Source organism: Pelophylax lessonae (genome assembly GCF_965119305.1).
Source record: "Pelophylax lessonae genome assembly, chromosome: 8".
NCBI classification, from domain to species: Eukaryota; Metazoa; Chordata; class Amphibia; order Anura; family Ranidae; genus Pelophylax; species Pelophylax lessonae.
This window is the reverse complement of record NC_138775.1, coordinates 240,038,518-240,056,504: the sequence shown is the minus strand read 5'-3', so window position 1 is coordinate 240,056,504 and position 17,987 is coordinate 240,038,518. Positions and strand designations below refer to the sequence as shown.

The 17,987-nt window shown below is 44.0% G+C and overlaps 1 protein-coding gene across 2 annotated transcripts in view; it reads right to left on the bottom strand.

Moving 5' to 3' along the window:
* TUT4 (terminal uridylyl transferase 4) overlaps positions 1–17,987 on the bottom strand; it is a 116,273-nt gene that overhangs the window by 85,112 nt on the left and 13,174 nt on the right. For both annotated transcript variants that reach the window (XM_082265057.1, XM_082265058.1), the window contains exons 2-3: positions 7,231–7,864; positions 3,382–3,527 (exon numbers count right to left, since the gene is read on the bottom strand). In XM_082265057.1, the coding sequence (XP_082121183.1) occupies positions 3,382–3,527; positions 7,231–7,771 (687 nt within the window). In that variant the 5' untranslated portion in view covers positions 7,772–7,864. The remainder of the gene's footprint in view (positions 1–3,381; positions 3,528–7,230; positions 7,865–17,987) is intronic.

The window sequence follows — 17,987 nt, the reverse complement described above, 5'->3', positions numbered from 1 at the left end:
AGGCTTCCTTCCCCTCTATTTTTCCTGGAAATCCTGCAAATAACACACTTCCTGTTCTTGGGTGGCTACGCTTACTTACTCACACCACTGTATCTATGGAGAGAGCCATGGTTGTCACACATATCTTCTTCCCTTCATCTCTATTAAATACATTGTTGTTTACATAAGGAAGAGAACATGTTTTATGCTTCCAGCTCAGTTCATGGGAAGTGACAAGGACATGGTATTTCGGGCAATATCAACAAATATTCCCTATAATAGCTGAAAATGCAGCCGCCACTTCTAAGGATTTGTAAACTGCAACAAACAGTATTACAATCTCACTCCTGGGTTATAATATTTAATATAGCTTCAAATGTAATTTTTAGTATTTCTGCAGCTTTCATTTAAGTTATACCCAGCGATCCTGCCATGAAGGTACTTCCTGTTATGGGGGGGGGGGGGGACAATGTTCTGTGTCCGTCTACCAGTTGTGCCTTTATATTGTCTACCTGTCACATGGGTGTGCAATGGAGACTACAAGTGGTCATTTCAACATACAGTATATAATGCTGACAATTTACACAGTGCTCTACATAAATTGCACATTCACATCAGTCCCTACCTCACACGTATACACATACTAGGACCAATAAAGACAGGAGCCATTCTGCAGGTCTTTGGCATGTGGGAAGAGTCCGGAGTACCCAGAGGTAACCCTCATGTACAGGAAGAACATGAAAACCCTATGTAGGTTGTGTCATGCCTGGGATGTGAACAGATGATACTACAAGGCAGAAATGCTAATCACAAAGCCTTTTTGTTTTTGGGTTTAGATACACCATAAATGTAAGGGTTAAGCTGGCAATACATGGCTTGAATTTTGGATTCCTGCTGATTTGGCCAAAACTTTGAACCGTGGGTGGTCCTGTTGGCCGAACAGTGACTGCATCCTCACTATTGAGGTATTCAAGCACCTGCAGGTGTCTCATCTGCTTGAATACAACTGCCGAAAGTTAGCATTCTTCTATTTATAAAAAAGACAAAGGGAGTCGCGCTAAAGCATGTGTAGAAAAAATGTGGCAACTGGACAATGCGTATTATATAAGCTGTGAAACACAAATATTTTGGGAGGAGCTAATCCAGCGTCACCTCGTCACACCCGGAAGCCCGAGGTCGGCCATCTTTTTGGTGGTACCAGGGAGATTGATCGCCAGAAGCCTCCGATTCATCATAGCAACTATATGCTCGTTTATTTGGTTTGTGGGTGAGTGCAATTCCTATTTTTGTTTGGCAATAAACTATATTTGGCGGTATCACACTATGGGCTTGTCCCGCTTGTTTATTATTCCCCACTTCATATCATTCCTATGAGAGATTTACCATCAAGATTCTGAGGGAAGCCAGTGCTGGTTTGTACCTGTGGTTGGATTTTCCTGGAGCAGTCACGCTGGGAGTAGGCTATAGTAGTCCTTAACTACTCGATGTGCATATCCTATTTCTCTCTGGTAAGAGACTGTGTTTGGTGGATGGGATCACATGCTGTTTGTCATCTTATCATTCACCTGGGTGGAAGATCTCTGTTCTACAACCATTTGGATTGAACTTTATTATTTGATCGTTTATAGGATCCTCTACTATTTGAGTGGACTGTACAATGTTTTTGATTTAGGTCACATTAGTGTATCGTTTATATGCTTACACCTAACGATCCTGATTGATCGATGTTACCTACCGTATTTTCCGGCGTATAAGACGACCCCCCTAAATTTCTAGTTAAAACATAGGTTTTGGGCTATACTCGCCGTATAAGACTACCCCCCCTTCCGAAGCAAGGCAACACCATTGAAAAACATCAGATTTCTCATAGATCTGCAAGGTACCCCAAGTACTGTAATACATGTAATCAGGGCCGCTGATAGGGGGGGACCACCAGCCCTCTTGTAGGGGGCCCGAGCACACAGGGGGGCCCACACAGAGAGGGGGATTAGTGATGGACAACAAATACAGAAATCTTCCTCCAGCACCTGAATCTGATCTGTCCCTCTCCCTGCTATCAGCTTTTATCTGCTGAGAAAGAGACAGTTGTCCCTCACTAATCCCTTCCCTTGTGTGCCCCCCCCCCCTCCCAGCACTTATCTCTGCTCAGGAGTTTATTTGTAACTTTGTTTCTCTCTCTCTGTCTCTCTGATCCAGGAGCTCCAACTGCCCAGCCTGTATATTTTATTTCATCTCATCTTCATTTTTATTTATTAACATAGTTTTTTTTTTTAGATTTAGCAGGAATTATTCAAGTTATGTTATATTTGTGTCTGATAATAGTGATTTTGTTGTAATTTTAGCTAAATATATCTTTAATATTTTCTTGGGGGGGCCCTGCCAGGTAGTCTGTACGGGGCCCCCGCAATTTCTAACAGCAGCCCTGCATGTAATCTCTCCTAATATCTCCAAGGTACCCTAAGTATAAGTATTACCCGTAGATGTAATCTCAAGACGCTGGCTGTGCGGGAATCCTGTACCAGTATACCGTATGTACCATAGCTTTGGCTACATACAGTGTACCGCGCTGAGCCAATCACAGTGAGCGATGTATTCTATTATTGAATGCAAAGCCTGCTCAGATTGGCAGAGTCAGAGAGGCGGGCTGATGTTACTCCGCCAATCCGAGCAGGCTTTGCATTCAATAATAAAATACATTGCTCTCCCTGATTGGCTCAGCGCGGTACACTGTATGTAGCCAAAGCTACGGTACATACGGTATACCGGTACGGGATTCCCACACAGCCAGCGTCTTGAGAGATTACATCTACCGGTAATACTTATACTTAGGTCACCTTGGAGACATTATACTCAGCGTATAAGATGACCCCCCTTTTTGGAGGTTCAAAAGTAGTCTTATACGCCAGAAAATACAGTATTTGTATTTCACAGCTTATATAATACGCATTGTCCAGTTGCCACATTTTTTCTGCACATGCTTTAGCGCGACTCCCTTTGTCTTTTTTTTATATCTTTTAACTTACCAGGAGTTAGGAGTACGCTGCTTCAGCCTCATAGGGGCGCAGGTATATTTTATTGTATTCTTCTATTTATGTTGTTTAGCGTAGCTGGTGATATCTATTATGTGTCTCTTGTTCAGCCCTTGGCCAGAACAATAAAAATCTATGTGTGTATGGCTAGCCTTACACTGAAAGAGGGCTAAAAACATAAAACATTCTGGCTGGCTACAAAAGAACACAAATGCTTTTCTTCCCTCTAATTTAGAAAAAAGTCAGAAAAATATGTCTGCAACTCACACTGGTTACGTCTAGTTGTGGCTGTTCTTACTGGGCAGTAACAGTGAGGCAGCAGAAACATTCGCTGCATTGTATATAAGCACACGGCGTCCAAGGCACACAATACCTTCTCCAGGCGATGAATATAGTCCCTCCCCAACCTCTCCTCTGCTTGTTTCAGGCCCAATTCTTGGTCTGCTAACATGGACTCATCTGTGGGTATTGTGTCTGCTTGGACAGGCTCTGCGTTGGGACTATTCTCTGCAGCTTTACCTGAACAAAGGAACAAAAAAAAACAGAAGAGCATGTTATAGAAGACAAACAAATATATGACAGGGGCTTTTATGCCCCGTACACACGTTCAGATAATCGGACGACTAATCGTTCGCATTTTGTTGCATGATACTAACATCGAATTCAATAATGCGTACAAACGGTATGATTTTTGTCGTACGATTCGGGAAAAGCTTCCTGGCTGCTTAGCTACGTATCAGATGGTGCAAAACAAAAACAATGGCAGCCAGGCTTTTTCCGTGCTATTTTAGTGTTTCTCTATGCATGCGCGGTCTTTGTCGATCGTTTTTTAGCGGACGCATAGTGTACTGATGAAACGATTGTCGTTCGTGGGGCTATCGTACGACAGAAGTTTTCCTGTTTCTCCCTTCGGATTTTGTTGGACCAACTGTTGTGATCGGCTGTGGAAAGCTTTGTACTAACGATCAGATTATCGTGCGATCAGGTCGAAAGCGAGTTTTATTGTACGATTATCGGAACGTGTGTACGAGGCCTTAGAGATGGAATCTCAAACTAACAGCCACCCACATAGATGGCACCACATACATCAATAAATACGCATCTTTTATATCTTTGATAACTTCTATTTAGTACACAAAAACGTTTTGTCATATTTTATTTTTACATAGGCATACCAGCTTTAAAATTCTACACAGTGGTTAAAGTGGAACTTCACTCTCTCAATCAACATTTATTATTTTTTAATCCTTATGCTTCTAGCATTAGTAAATAGAAAGGAAATTATATCATATTTACTTGGTATAAACTTTTTTTTACATTACTTCCTGGTTTCTTGCCTTGGCAAATGATGTCATACATCCCAGGAATCTTCATGAGGGAGAAGAGGAGAAGGGGTTTTATCAGCTAAGCAAGCCCTCCTGCCTGCATGCTTGAGCTAAAGGCTGATAGATTCCAGGAAGTAAATGCTACACTAATCATTTTCCCTTACTCAAGATGGCCACGGCCAAAAATGCTAGGGGGGTGTATTTCAAAGTGATTTCTCAACAAAATAAAGCATGGAGACAACGGTGGATGGTGGAGTTTGCTTTGAATATTAAAAATGTATTAATCAGGGTTTTTTGTTTGTGTTGCTCAGATGCCGTGTAGATCTGCTTTAACTTTTACTGCTTCTTCTCACAAAGCAACTCTGTGAATTAATCAAGTCACTGAAAACAGCGCACTCCTTCTGAAACTGACAGCATATCTCAATAGTTCATAAGAGAGAAGGAACAATTGCACTGAGCCATTGAGAACTTCATTTAGTGGTCACTCTACAAGTCACTATACCTAAAGTGGAATTTCATTGAAAAGGTACCACTGATTTGCTCCTTATTCCCGGGATGGGGGGGGTCGGTAGAAGTGGAATGAGTACTGACCTGCTCCCGATTCTGCAATCCTCGCCTAGACTACAATGATGCCGCTTGCTGTGCCCCCTCCCGCAGCCTACCGGGACAGTCCTGTGTCCCAGGAGGCTGCAGGACCATTCATAAAGCACTGAGAGCTTGCGAAGGCACAGTGGGGAGCAAGCGGTGATTCCTTAAGAAGCCACGGCCAGCTCCCGTATCCAAAATGGCGGCACTGGTGATCTGCAGTGGTAAGAAGAAGCGTTTGCAGGACGACAACACTGGACAACAAGCACTGGTAAAGTATCTGATTTTTAAAAATCAGCAGCTAAAGTATATGCAGCTGGTGACTTATAAAAATCAAACTGAAATTCCTCCCTAAGACAGTACAGAAAGTGGAACAGCTAGCTGTTAGAGGAGGCTTCTCACACAGTCATTTTGCTTAGATTTCTTTTTACATAGATTCCATCTTTAGAAATAACTGTACTTCATCATATTTCCTTTCCAGCACACATGGTAAAAAAAAAAGCCTGATCTCCTAATTGCAGATCTGCTCACTTGTGTTACTTTATTAATTTAAAGCTTTCCTCCAAATCTCCCCATTTAATAAGTGAACTGCTGGCACCAACAGTAGTCCCTGTAGTTTAAGAAGCACCAGTGTCAGGTGATCCTACTTTGATGCAGCATGGGTGTGTGCGGGCGGCCATTTTGTTGGAGGTTATCCGTAATACATGCCTGGATACTGATGTGCACCAGTATAAGTGCACACCATAAGCAGGGTATATTTCAACTTTAAATAAAAATATTGTTACCCATAACAGAGAGCACTATATACTTTATTACTTTTTGAGATAATTTCCCACTTATATCACGGGATTGCGGAGGATGGAGAGCAACCGTGATAAAGAAGACCCCACTTTAAGTACCGGTTCACATTTGTGCGATGCGGGAACGCTGCGAATATACAGCGTGATCCCGCATTGCATCCGCACCCATTGCAGTTCACACTGCCATATGCGATACGCAGGGGGTGTCAATTAAAAGTTAACGACACCCCCAGTTGTGATCGCAGTGCGATCTGCAAGTTCGCACAGAATCGGATCGCACTAGTGTGAACCACTATGCGATCCGATTCTGCTGCGGATAAAAAAAAGGGTCAGGTGCGTGTTTAGTGCGGATGCGGTGTGAATTCAGCCATACAAAGTGTATGGCTGGAATTTGCACCGCACATGAGATTGCATGTAATTTAGGAGCAGTTCGCTCCGAATTACATGCGATCTCTGTGATCGCACTAATGTGAACCGGGGCTGAGCGGTAGGTGCATGAGATCTAATATGAGGTCAAAGTTTTCAGGTGAGAGCATATGGAAGCTGGTGATGGGATAAATGCACGTGGTGATAAGAATCTAAGTGAAGGAATGCAAACACACCAAGGAATTTACATTCTTTTGGCATCTTTATAATTATTTGAATATAAGAATAACATAGAATTGATATTATGTGGATATTTGGGACTTTATTTATTTTTTATTAAAATTTGTTTGGTATATGCTGCATTATTATATGACTTTTAGAAAATTGCACTTTAGGCCCCTTTCACACAGGCGGACCATTCAGATCCGCCTGTCAGTTTTTTTGGCGGATCTGAACGGTCCCCCCATGCATTCCTATGGGGCATCGGATGGCAGCAGAGACATGTCCGCTGACACCCGATCCGATCCGATCCGTCAAATCTGGACGGATGGAAACCCTATTTTTCATCCGTCCAGCAGATCGGATGGGATCGGATGAGAACGGACCGACGGTCCGTTCCCATTCGATTTCCCCCATAGATATGCATGGGGAACTGACAGCTGTGTCTCCGCACACAGCGCGGAGACACAGCTGTCCTCCTGCTGCTCAGCGGGGGATCGGCGGCTCGATCCCCCGCTGAGAAAAAAGGACTCCGTCCAACGGACAGAGTGTGTGAAAGGAGCCTTATTATTCTTGTACTGCGTGTTTAATTATACATTCGGTACACTTGGGAACATAAGTAGTGTCAGCAGCAGCAGGGACACTAGTCTGTTTTAGTTACAAATAATCACAGATTGTGGGATTGATTCTCTATATACATTGCTTTAAGGGGGATTCACTATTTATCACAAATCTTATTTGTAATAAATAACACTATACTTTCTGTTAGAGTGACATACAATGGTAGCACCACTCCCCTCTCCCCTTAAGTGACTGCACTAAAGTCTTGTGTTTTTATATTTTAATGGGTGCATATATTTCACTTTTAATTAAAGGAGGATAGGTGACATTCTTTGAATTATGATCTTCTGCTGTGTACTCACTCACCTGGTGGAGATGATGTCAGAGGAGATGTCTCTTGATCTGAAATTGGCTCTGGGTGATGATCTGAAGGTTCAATGTCTTTCTTGGTCTCCAGACAGCTTGCTGGGGAAACCTGATTTGGGGAAATTAGATTTTGACTTTCAGTGGCTTCTCCAGCCTCTTTGGATTGTGGGCCACCTTGCGCTGACCCAATGGTTCTTGGCTGACTGAAGTTCCCAGCTTGTGGCGAAGAGGACTTTTTAGATCTTGCATTACACGAGTTTTGATGGCCCTGCCCTTCATTTCCCGAGCCACTAGTGCAATTAACAGAGTTTTCTTTGCAGACTCTGGAGTCTGCAGCAGTTGCATCATATGATTCGGTCGGTTTCCCCTTCTTAACAATGATTGGAGAGCTGACGTCGCCATCCCGACCCAGCTTACCATTCCCTCGGTGTTTGTGCTTTTGGTTGTTTACTACCCGCGTGCCTCTGCCATCCCCACGGCCAGCACGTGCCAGTGGCTTCCTTGACTCATGGTTGGCTGGTTTGGTGACATCATCCATCATTCCAAGATTATCTTCAGACCATTGGAGAAGAGTTCCTCAAGTCACAGCAGCAGCTTCAAATCCCTGCTGGACACAAAGTACCAGCCGACCTGTCTGTGAAAGATAATTACAATTTAAATTATTACGTTACCCATATCAAGTTATTTTTTATTAACATTAAGTTTGAGGTTGGGTTCACACGTATGTGAATTGGATGCAGGTTTCCCATGACAGGAAAGTGTGACTGGCTCTCAATGGGCGCCCGCGGTCCGCACGGGAAAAGGGTACTTTGCGTTTTCTGTTCCGTTTCAGGTCAAGGCAAAAAATCCAACCTGATTCGCACCTGAAACAGAAAACAGGGGCGTAAGCTCCCTGAATGGTGAACAGGGCAGAAGTGGGCGGGCGAGCAGCAAAGCTTCCCAGACTAGCAGCGGCAGCTTTTAAAGTGTTAATAAACCCACAACAGTAAAATCAGTCTGTATATGCAGTAACCACTTAGTCCCGGTTCACACTATTGCGATGTGGGAACACTACGAATATACTGCGTGTTCCCGCAACACAGGCAATTCACACTGCCATATGCAAAACGCTGGGGGTGTCAATTTAAAGTTAACGACTACCCCAGATCAGATCACATAATCGCAGTGCGATCTGACAGTTCGCACAGGAATCAGATCGCACTAGTGTGAACCACCATGCAATCCGATTCTGCTGTGCGTGTTCACTGCGATTGCGGTGCAAATTCAGCCATACAAACTGTATGGCTGAACTCGCACCGCACAGTCATAGCATGTGATTTGAGGAGCAGTGCGCTCCGAATCATATGCAATGTCTGTGATCACAATAGTGTGAACCGGCACTTAAGGACCAGGCCTATTTCTGACATTTGTTGTTTACAAGTTAAAATCAGGATTTTTTGCTAGAGAATTAGTTAGAACTCCCAAACATTATATATATATATATATATATATATATATATATATATATATATATATTTTTTTTTTTTTTTTTTTTAATTTTTTTTTTAGCAAAGACTCTGGAGAATAAAATGGTGGTCGTTGCAATATTTTTTGTCAGACGGTATTTGCGCAGCGTTCTTTCAAACACAATTTTTTGGGAAAAAAACACACTTCACTGAACTTAAAAAAAAACAAAAAAAAACTAAACAGTAAAGTTAGCCCAAATTTTTTGCATACTGTGAAAGATTATGCCACGCCGAGTAAATAGATACCTAACATGTTACGGTTTAAAATTGTGCACACTCATGGAATGGCGACAAACTACGGTACTTAAAAATCTCCATAGGCGAAACTTTAAAAGTTTTTATCGGTTACCAGTGTAGAGTTACAGAGGAGGACTTTTGCTAGAATTATTGCTCTCGCTCTGACGATCGTGGAGATACCTCACATGTGATTTGAACACTGTTTACATTTGCGGGCAGACTTACGTATGCATTTTCTTTGGTGCGCGAGCTCACAGGGACACTTTAAAAACATTTTTTTCCTATTTTATTTTAACACGATTTAAAAAAAAAAATAATTATAATCTGATCACTTTTATTGCTGTCACAAGGAATGTAAACATCCCTTGTGACAGTAATAGGGAGTGACAGGTACTCTTTATGAAGGGATCTGGGGTCTGAAGACTCAAAACCCCTCCACTGCACTTTGAAGTTTTAAAAATGCAGAAATCTGAATTTCTGAATACTGACAGTATTTTTAAATCGGCGCCGTTGGTGACGTCGTAACTCCAGCTTTGTTCGGGACTCTAACCAGCCGGCGAATGTATCGGCTGGTTGCTCGGGTCTCCAGGTGGGACGGGAGACCTGGGCAGAGCAGGGGAAGCAGCAGGAGGTCACCTCCTGCTCGCTGGGATAATGGCCGAGCGGCTGCTGAGCTGCATCGGTAGTTATCTCCAGAAAGCCAACTGCCAGCTCTAAAAATGGTGTCGGGGTGATGCCTCCAGCTGCAGGCATCACCCTGGTACAACCACTTCTTCAAGCCAACGTACAGGTATGTCGGTTTGCAGGAAGTGGCTATAGCATGCTTGTTATACTCACTGTAGAACCTAAGGGGTCAATCCTCCCCATTGTGTAAAAAGGCCATTTGATCCTGTCTTCTCTGAACCTCCCCTTCTTCCACAGTCCCCAATCCATCTTCTGAGTACAGAACCCTGAGGGTAATCTGCACATGCTCAGTTTGGTGTGTAGTGCTGGAGTTTTTTTTTTTGGGAAGGGGGTATGTGATCAGCACAGAGCCAATTAGCTCTGTCGAGAGGGTCAGGGGTCATGCAGCCTCATAGGACAGTCAGAGGAGAATGAAAACTCCTCCTACAAGCTTTAACTAGATCTTCTGTGTACTGTGGGAGAGCAGATATAGTGAATGCAGGCTCCCGGGTTTAGTAGCACTTTAACTCTTAAGCTTGGTACACACTATACAACTTTTGTTGTTTGATTTCCTTTAGATTTACCTTCAACTATGTAGTGCAAGGGCCGGCCTGATTGCATACAAATTGAAAGTGTTTAGGTCTGACCTCATATTATATGGAATGGTACGTCTAAGGGCTCTTTCACACGGTCCCCTCCGTAGGCGGATCCGTGCTGCTCAGCGGGGATCGATCCGCGATCCCCGCTGAGCCGGCGGATGACAGCTCAGTCTCTGCTTGCAGTGCGGAGAGGGAGGTGTCACAGCTCCCGCTGCTCTCTATGGGGAATCGGATGAGAGCGGACTGCCTGTCCGCTCTCATCCGATCCCATCCGATCCGATCCCCAGGACGTATGGAAAATAGGGTTTCCATCCGTCTGGATTTCACGGACAGGATCGGATGCGGATGGCAGCGGGTGTCAGCGGACATGTCACCGCTCACATCCGCTGCCCCATAGGGCATCCGATCAGATCCGCCTAAAAAACTGACAGGCGGATCTGATCGGACCGCCCGTGTGAAAGAGCCCTAAAGGAAAAAATCTAAAGAAAATTGTATAGTGTGTATCCAGCTTTACAGTGTCAAAGATAGCCACTCAGGACAACATAAGGCTATGAAGGAGACACAGAGGGTAAGAATTTAACAAGAAGCAGAAGTCTGGAGGTAATGCGACATGCACCACTACACATAACAAATGTGTTTAGTACTGTATCCCCCAAAAATACTAAACTTCAGCTCTAAAGCTTATTATAGCCAAAGGTGTGCAAAGTCTTCTAGTTTGTTTGCTTCAGAAGGCAGCCAGCCTGCCTCGTGCCAAGTCTATTATAGAGAATAACCCTTGGCTCTCTGTGTGGGAAGCAGTGGTTTCCTTGCAAAAGTCCAACACACCTCCTGATAAATCAGGACTATATCTCTGCAATAAACAAATTTTATGCTTTTTGCTGCTTAGTGAACTCTTAGGGTCCTTTCACATGGGCTTTCCACCCGGCGGACTCTATGTTGCTCAGCAGCGATTGATCCTCCGATCCCCACTGAGCAGGTGGATGACAGGTCTGTCAGATCCCCGCCCTCCTCTATGGGGAGATCGGATGAAAACAGACCGCCTGTCAGCTTTCATCTGATCCGATCCTCCAGATGGATGTAAAATAGGATTTTAATCTGTCTGGATTTCATGGGCAGGATCGGATCGGATAGCAGCGAACCTGATCGGAAAGCCCATGTGAAAGGGGCCTAACTCTTGACTTCTGCCGAGAGACCTCTGCTTACACACAGAGATTACATGGGGCTCCAGCAGTTAACTTTCTGCAGAAGGCCCAGGTATGCTGTTCAGATATTATGCCAGCAGCCTGGCAAACTCTATGAGAGGATGACAAGCTGCTGGGGCTGGATGGGGCAGAGCACTCAGAAATACTTCTGTTTGTGGCAGAAATTGTCCAGGGATGAATGACCAGAATGCAGATTTCTTGTGTCCCAGGCATTCATCTCTGGGCAATTACTGCCTTAAACAGAAGTACAGCTGCATGGAGCAGCTTTCAGGCTCTTCTAGAGTTTGACAGGCTGCAGGCAGCTGGGCTTGACAGCACACCTGCACCCTCTGCCCATGGCTACTCACCCTCTGCCCATGGCTACTCACCCTCTGCCCATGGCTACGCACCCTCTGCCCATGGCTACTCACCCTCTGCCCATGGCTACGCACCCTCTGCCCATGGCTACGCACCCAGTATGCATGGTGTCCAAGGCCCCTTTCACACAGGCGTTCCATCTACCCAAATTTCATCCATCTGTTGATGAATGAAAAACAGACAATAATGCATTCCTATGGGCAAACAGATGTAAATAGAAGTTGTTTGTTTACATTCGTTTTTTGTCCACCTTTGTTAACCACTTGCCGCCCGCCTGCCCGCCGCAGTTTTACTGTCGCAAGCTGGCTCGGCTGCGCAAACCGACATAGTACTATAGCAATGCGATCAAAAGGCTGCCACAAACTAAACCAGCCATCTTTGCCAAGACTACATAATATCGCCCCTCTACACAAATACGGCATCATACCGCTCATTCATCCTCTTCAATGACCCTATGCCACAGCCACAAGCGAAAGCAACACACAACCACCATAAGGCCTGTGCAAAGGCAGAACAGCTGGCGGCAGACGCACAGCTCACAGTCTTTGAATCATCAATGAAGAGGTCTGGTCATAATGTAATGAAGATGCTCCCACTCCACAACTTTAAAAGTTGTATGGAGTTTTTTTTTCCTTCAGATTCATACATTCATACTTACCTACCCTGTTTCCCTGAAAATAAGCCCTACCCCGAAAATAAGACCTAGAGTTATTTTTGGAAATGTCTGCAATAAAAGCCCTACCCCAAAAATAAGCCCTAGTTAAAGTTGTTGTAAAAACATGTAATCTATTTTGTAAAAAGATTATATAATGTGCAGTGTGTCTCCTTTTTGTAACTTTATTGTGGCAAATACCTTATTTACCGCGCTGCTGGGCGCTCACGTGACCCGCCGGAGATCTTCTCCTCTCCTCCCGGCTGGGGTCAGCTGCCTCTCCCTCTTCAGTGCTCAGAGCGGGGAAGAAGAGCTTTGGCGGGTCACGGGAGCGCCCAGCAATGCGGTAAATAAGGTATTTGCCACAATAAAGTTACAAAAAGGAGACACACTGCACATTATATAATCTTTTTACAAAACCGATACATAATTTTACGATACGTTAACTATTGTTTATTTTTGGGATTACAGAATGTCAGAATGCTGACTCCTGAGCTGATAGGGGGAGAGAGGGAGAGAAGACAGAGGACACAGGAACTTTTTTTAAAAAACATTTTATTGTTTAATTCCAGGTGTTTTAGAACACAGAGAGGGGTAAAAATAAGCTGAAAATAAGCCCTAGTGTGTTTTTTGTAGCCATAATTATTATAAGACCCCGTCTTATTTTCGGGGAAACATGGTAGGTGAATGCAGCATCGGTCCGATGCTCATCTGTCCCCCGCCGGCTCTAGACCGGGAACCGAGCGATCAAACACCGCTCAGGTTCTCAGGGCTCCCTGAGCAGAGAGCTGCTGACTGTCAGTTACCAGCTCTCTGCTCTGCCCCCTCCTCACTCACTGGAGCGTTGAGCTGTGGAAGGGATGGGAGCGGCCGGCTCAGGCTCTCAGCGGCTCTGTCATGTCAGCTGACAGCGGGCTTTAACTGTCAGAAAACGGTTCACAGGAGTGCAGAACGAATGATCCACAGGAGAAGTACAGCCAAACCAGCTTTGGCTGTACTTCTCTTTTAAAGGTGACATCAAGTTACAAAAGGTACGTGCATATAATCATATACGTTTTTTCGAATTGAAGTCATATACGTAAATATGCAGTATGCAGTAATAATGCAATGCATGTAATATGCAGTTTTCATTAAAATGATGCCCAGTGACCCTTTTTGTTACGGTCCTCCAGTTGTGCTCCTATGTTGTCAAGCTTTTACAGGCACTTCACAAAAAAGTCACGGCCAACCGTTCTATCAGGGAGACAGATAAAAGCAATGATTTGAGGAAGACACCTGAGCCTGTAGACTGGAAGTTGCTGGAGGAGGTTAGAAGCACTGAGATGCAAAAGAGGATGAAGAAGAATGAAAGTTGTATAAATTAGAAAAAAAACTCTGATGAAGGGTGGGTTTTCGCCCCTGAAATGCTTTGGTGGTAAGATTTTGGACTTTTTTTTGGCTTGGTGCTCCTGGTATATTCCATATGCATTGAGTCACTCGCTTGGTATTCCTTGGAGGGTATCCTTGTTTTATGTAAGAAGCCTTGCTGGAACCACTGAGTTTATTGGAATAGTGTATCTCCTCAATTCTCACAGTGATTGTAAACCCTTAGGCCTCTTGCAGATGGGTCCGACTCTGCCAAGTGGATCAGCCTGCTCAGCGAAGAAATCTGACCACTGATCCCTGCTAAGCAGGCGGATGATAGGACCTTGTCCACACGGACACAGCCCGCTCTTCTCTATGGTGCGGTTGGATTGAAATGGACCGCCTGTCGTTTTCCATCCGACGGTCATCCGATCCGAATAAGGGATGGGGAACATTTTTAAGCAGACCAGATTGGATGCTGGCGGCTGTCAGGTGTGTCCGCTGACATCTGCCACTCCATATAGAGCTATGGAAGGTCCGATCGGTTCCGCTTGAAAAACTGACAGACGGACCCGATTAATCCATCAGTGCAAAAGGGGCCTTACATACAGTGCTATGAAAAAGTATTCATACCACTTGAAAATTTTCCACATTTTGTCATGTTACAACCAAAAACTAGGGATGCACCGATCCGACTTTTCTGGACCCGATACGGATATCTGGCGTTGTGAAATCGCCGATACCGATACCGGAACCGATCCGGAGCTACACACAAAGCAAGCAGCTGCAGTACAGAGCAAAGCCGCTGCTTCATGTGTACGGCTCCTCCATGCACAGGCGGAGTGCATCTGATATCACTCCGCCTGTGAGCCGGACCTATACAGGAAGTAGCGGCTCCCATCCCATACTACTACTGCACCAAGTAAGGGATGGCTGAGCCGTTACCAAGCAAAAACCGGATCGGCCCGTGGATCGGTCAAAGTTACCGATCCCCCGATCCATCTAAAATGGCCATATCGGCGCCGATATCCGATCCGAATATCGGATCGGTGCATCCCTACCAAAAACATACATTTATTTTATTGGGATTTTATGTGATAGACCAACACAAAGTGGCACATAATTGTGAAGTGGAAGGAAAATGATAAATGGTTTTCAACATTTTTTGAAAATAAATATCTGAAAAGTATGGCGTACATTTGTATTCAGCCCCCTTTTCCCTGATACCCCTAACTAAAATTTAGTGGAAACAATTGCCTTCAGAAGTCACCTAATCAGTAAATTGAGTCCACCTGTGTGTAATTTATTCTCAGTATAAATACAGCTGTTGTGTGAAGCCCTCAGAGGTTTGTTAGAGAACATTTTTGAAACAGCATCATGAAGGCCAAGGAACACACCAAACAGGTCAGGAATAAAGTTGTGGAGAAGTTTACAGCAGGGTTATGTTATAAAGATTTGAACATATCACAGAGCACTATTCAATCCATCATCCCCAAATGGAAAGAGTATGGAACAACTGCAAACCTACCAAGACATGGCCGTCCACCTAAACTGATAGGCCGGGCAAGGAGAGCATTAATCAGGGAAGCAGCCGAGAGGCCCATGGTAACTCTGTAGGAGCTGCAGAGATCCACAGCTCAGGTGGGAGAATCTGTCCACAGGACAACTATTAGTCGTGCACTCCATAAATCTGGCCTTTATGGAAGAGTGGCAAGAAAAAAGCCATTGTTGAAAGAAAGCCATAAGAAGTCCTGTTTGCAAGAAGAAATGTGAAGGACACAACAAACATGTGGAAGAAGGTGCTCTGGTCAGGTGAGACCAAAATGGAACTTTTTGGTCTAAAAGCAAAACGCTATGTGTGATGGAAAAATAACACTGCACATTAACCTGAACACATCATCCTCCCCCTAAAACATGGTGGTGGCAGCATCATGTTGTGGGGATTCTTTTCTTCAGCAGGGACAGGGAAGCTGGTCAGAGTTGATGGGAAGATGGATGGAGCCAAATACAGGGCAATCTTAGAAGGAAACCTGTTAGAGTCTGCAAAAGACTTGAGACTGGGACGGAGGTTCACCTTCCAGCAGGGCAACAACCCTAAACATACAACCAGAGCTACAATGGAATGGTTTAGATCAAAGCATATTCATGTGTTAGAATGGCACAGTCAAAGTCCAGACCTAAATCCAATTGACAATCTGTGGCAAGACTTGAAAATTGCTGTTCACATAAAATCTCCATCCAATCTGACAGAGCTTGAGCAATTTTACAAAGAAGAATGGGCAAGATACATGCACGCCACAGTTTTCACATATTTATTCATAAAACATTTTGAAAACCATTTATCATTTTCCTTCCACTTCACAATTATGTGCCACTTTGTGTTGATCTAGCATATAAAATTACGTTTTTGGTTGGAACATGAAAAAAATGTGGAAAATTTTAAAGGCACTGTATATATTTTACACACACACGCATATATATGCAGAGATGATAAAAAAAAAATAATATTAAAAGAGGAGTTGGTGCTCCACAAAAAACAAGCAAGAGGTATAGTAGACACTCAGAGGGCTTCCAAGGAGGACAATACAATAACTTTTTGCACCAATAAAATTACTATATTATCCTCCTTGTTCATTTAAGTGCCTACTACTGTACTGTGTATATATATATATATATATATATAAAAACACACAAACAGTATATATTTTGTATTCCCTTAAGTGGGGTACACTACACACTATAAGAAAATCTGGCAAACGATTGTTATTTTCCTCGTTTGACAGCAAATTGGAACCGATGAAAGAATTTTCTTAAGAAAATTTGTACGCAAATTCTCGTACGACAAAGACTTTTTTTGTTGTTTATTGTTTCTGATCATGCGCAGTCTTTCTTTTCTGATTTTTCTTGTACAAAAATCATACAAAAATGGTACACATTAAAGAAGTACGAAGAAAAATTTTGGAGTTTGTCCTTTTGAGAATTTTCATACGAAAATTCTGAATCGTCTGTAGAAAGTTCTGTACACACTATACGAAACATCGTACGAAAATTCCTTGGACGAAAATGTTCGCCCGATTTTCTTATAGTGTGTACGAGCCTTTACTGCTTACTGACAGTCTGACACAAAAACATTATTATTATTATACAAGCTTTATATAGAGCAAACAGTTTGTGCAGCACTTTACAACGTGAGGGCAGACAGTAGTTACAATACAGAAGGATCAGAGGATCCTATATTGGTGTACATATATAGATGTAGCACCCTCCTAGGTAGGTGCTAGGAAAAAGCATCTATATGCTCCTTCTGCTTATCAGGGAAGCCTGATCTGTTAGGTTGCCTGTTGCATATCTCCAGGTGTGCTTCACTGGGTCTGAGGGAGTGTCCCCACTGTATTCATTGAGGGAGCTTGTTGGACAGTGGAGGAAACCCAGCCAGTAACACATTAGGTTTTTTGGCAGTCCCAGTGGGAAGACAGCACCGCAGTGCATCCCATAAATACTGAGGGGACATGTGTCAGGGCATCTTTGGTGGGAAGCAGAGTCCCTGGAGGAGGTGGACGGCTGTCTCTCCTTCTGCTGTGTGAGAGGAAGGTAGTCTAAGGTGGTCGGCCTAGTGAACCAGGTGTGGAGCTGAGCTGGAGAAGATCCAGAGTGCTGACAGTGGAGCTGCTGCCAGAGTCTCTCAGGAAAAACAGTGTCCGTCAGTACCAGGAGATTTGCCTAAGGGTCTGCCCAGGAAGGGGGTCCACTACAGTGAAGTCAGAGGATCAAGGAGCCAGCTCACACAGAGTGTTACAGTAAAGGGGGTGCCATGTAGAAAACCCCGAAGAATAGGAACAAACGGGGGTGCCAGGAAGGGCCCTGAAGAGTGTTCTGCAGTACAGTACAGCTTATCTAAAGCAGTTCATTAATTGCTTTTTCACCGCTAGTGACAAGGTGAAGCAGCGGCCTTGCTGCACTCAGCAATGTCTAGTCGTCTCAGCAGATTGTGCTTAGTTTATTCAAGTTGGAGTATACCAATCATTCCCTTCTCCTATCCAAGTTCTCAAAAATACAAAACTTCTAGACTGTTTCCTGACTGAGCCAAAGCACTTTGAAAATGTTGAACTGTCATGTTGTTGCTAAGGGTAACCCAGGGGAACATGTAACCAGCAGCTCCCAAGAGTAGTGCTACATATATAAAACAATAGTATGCTAA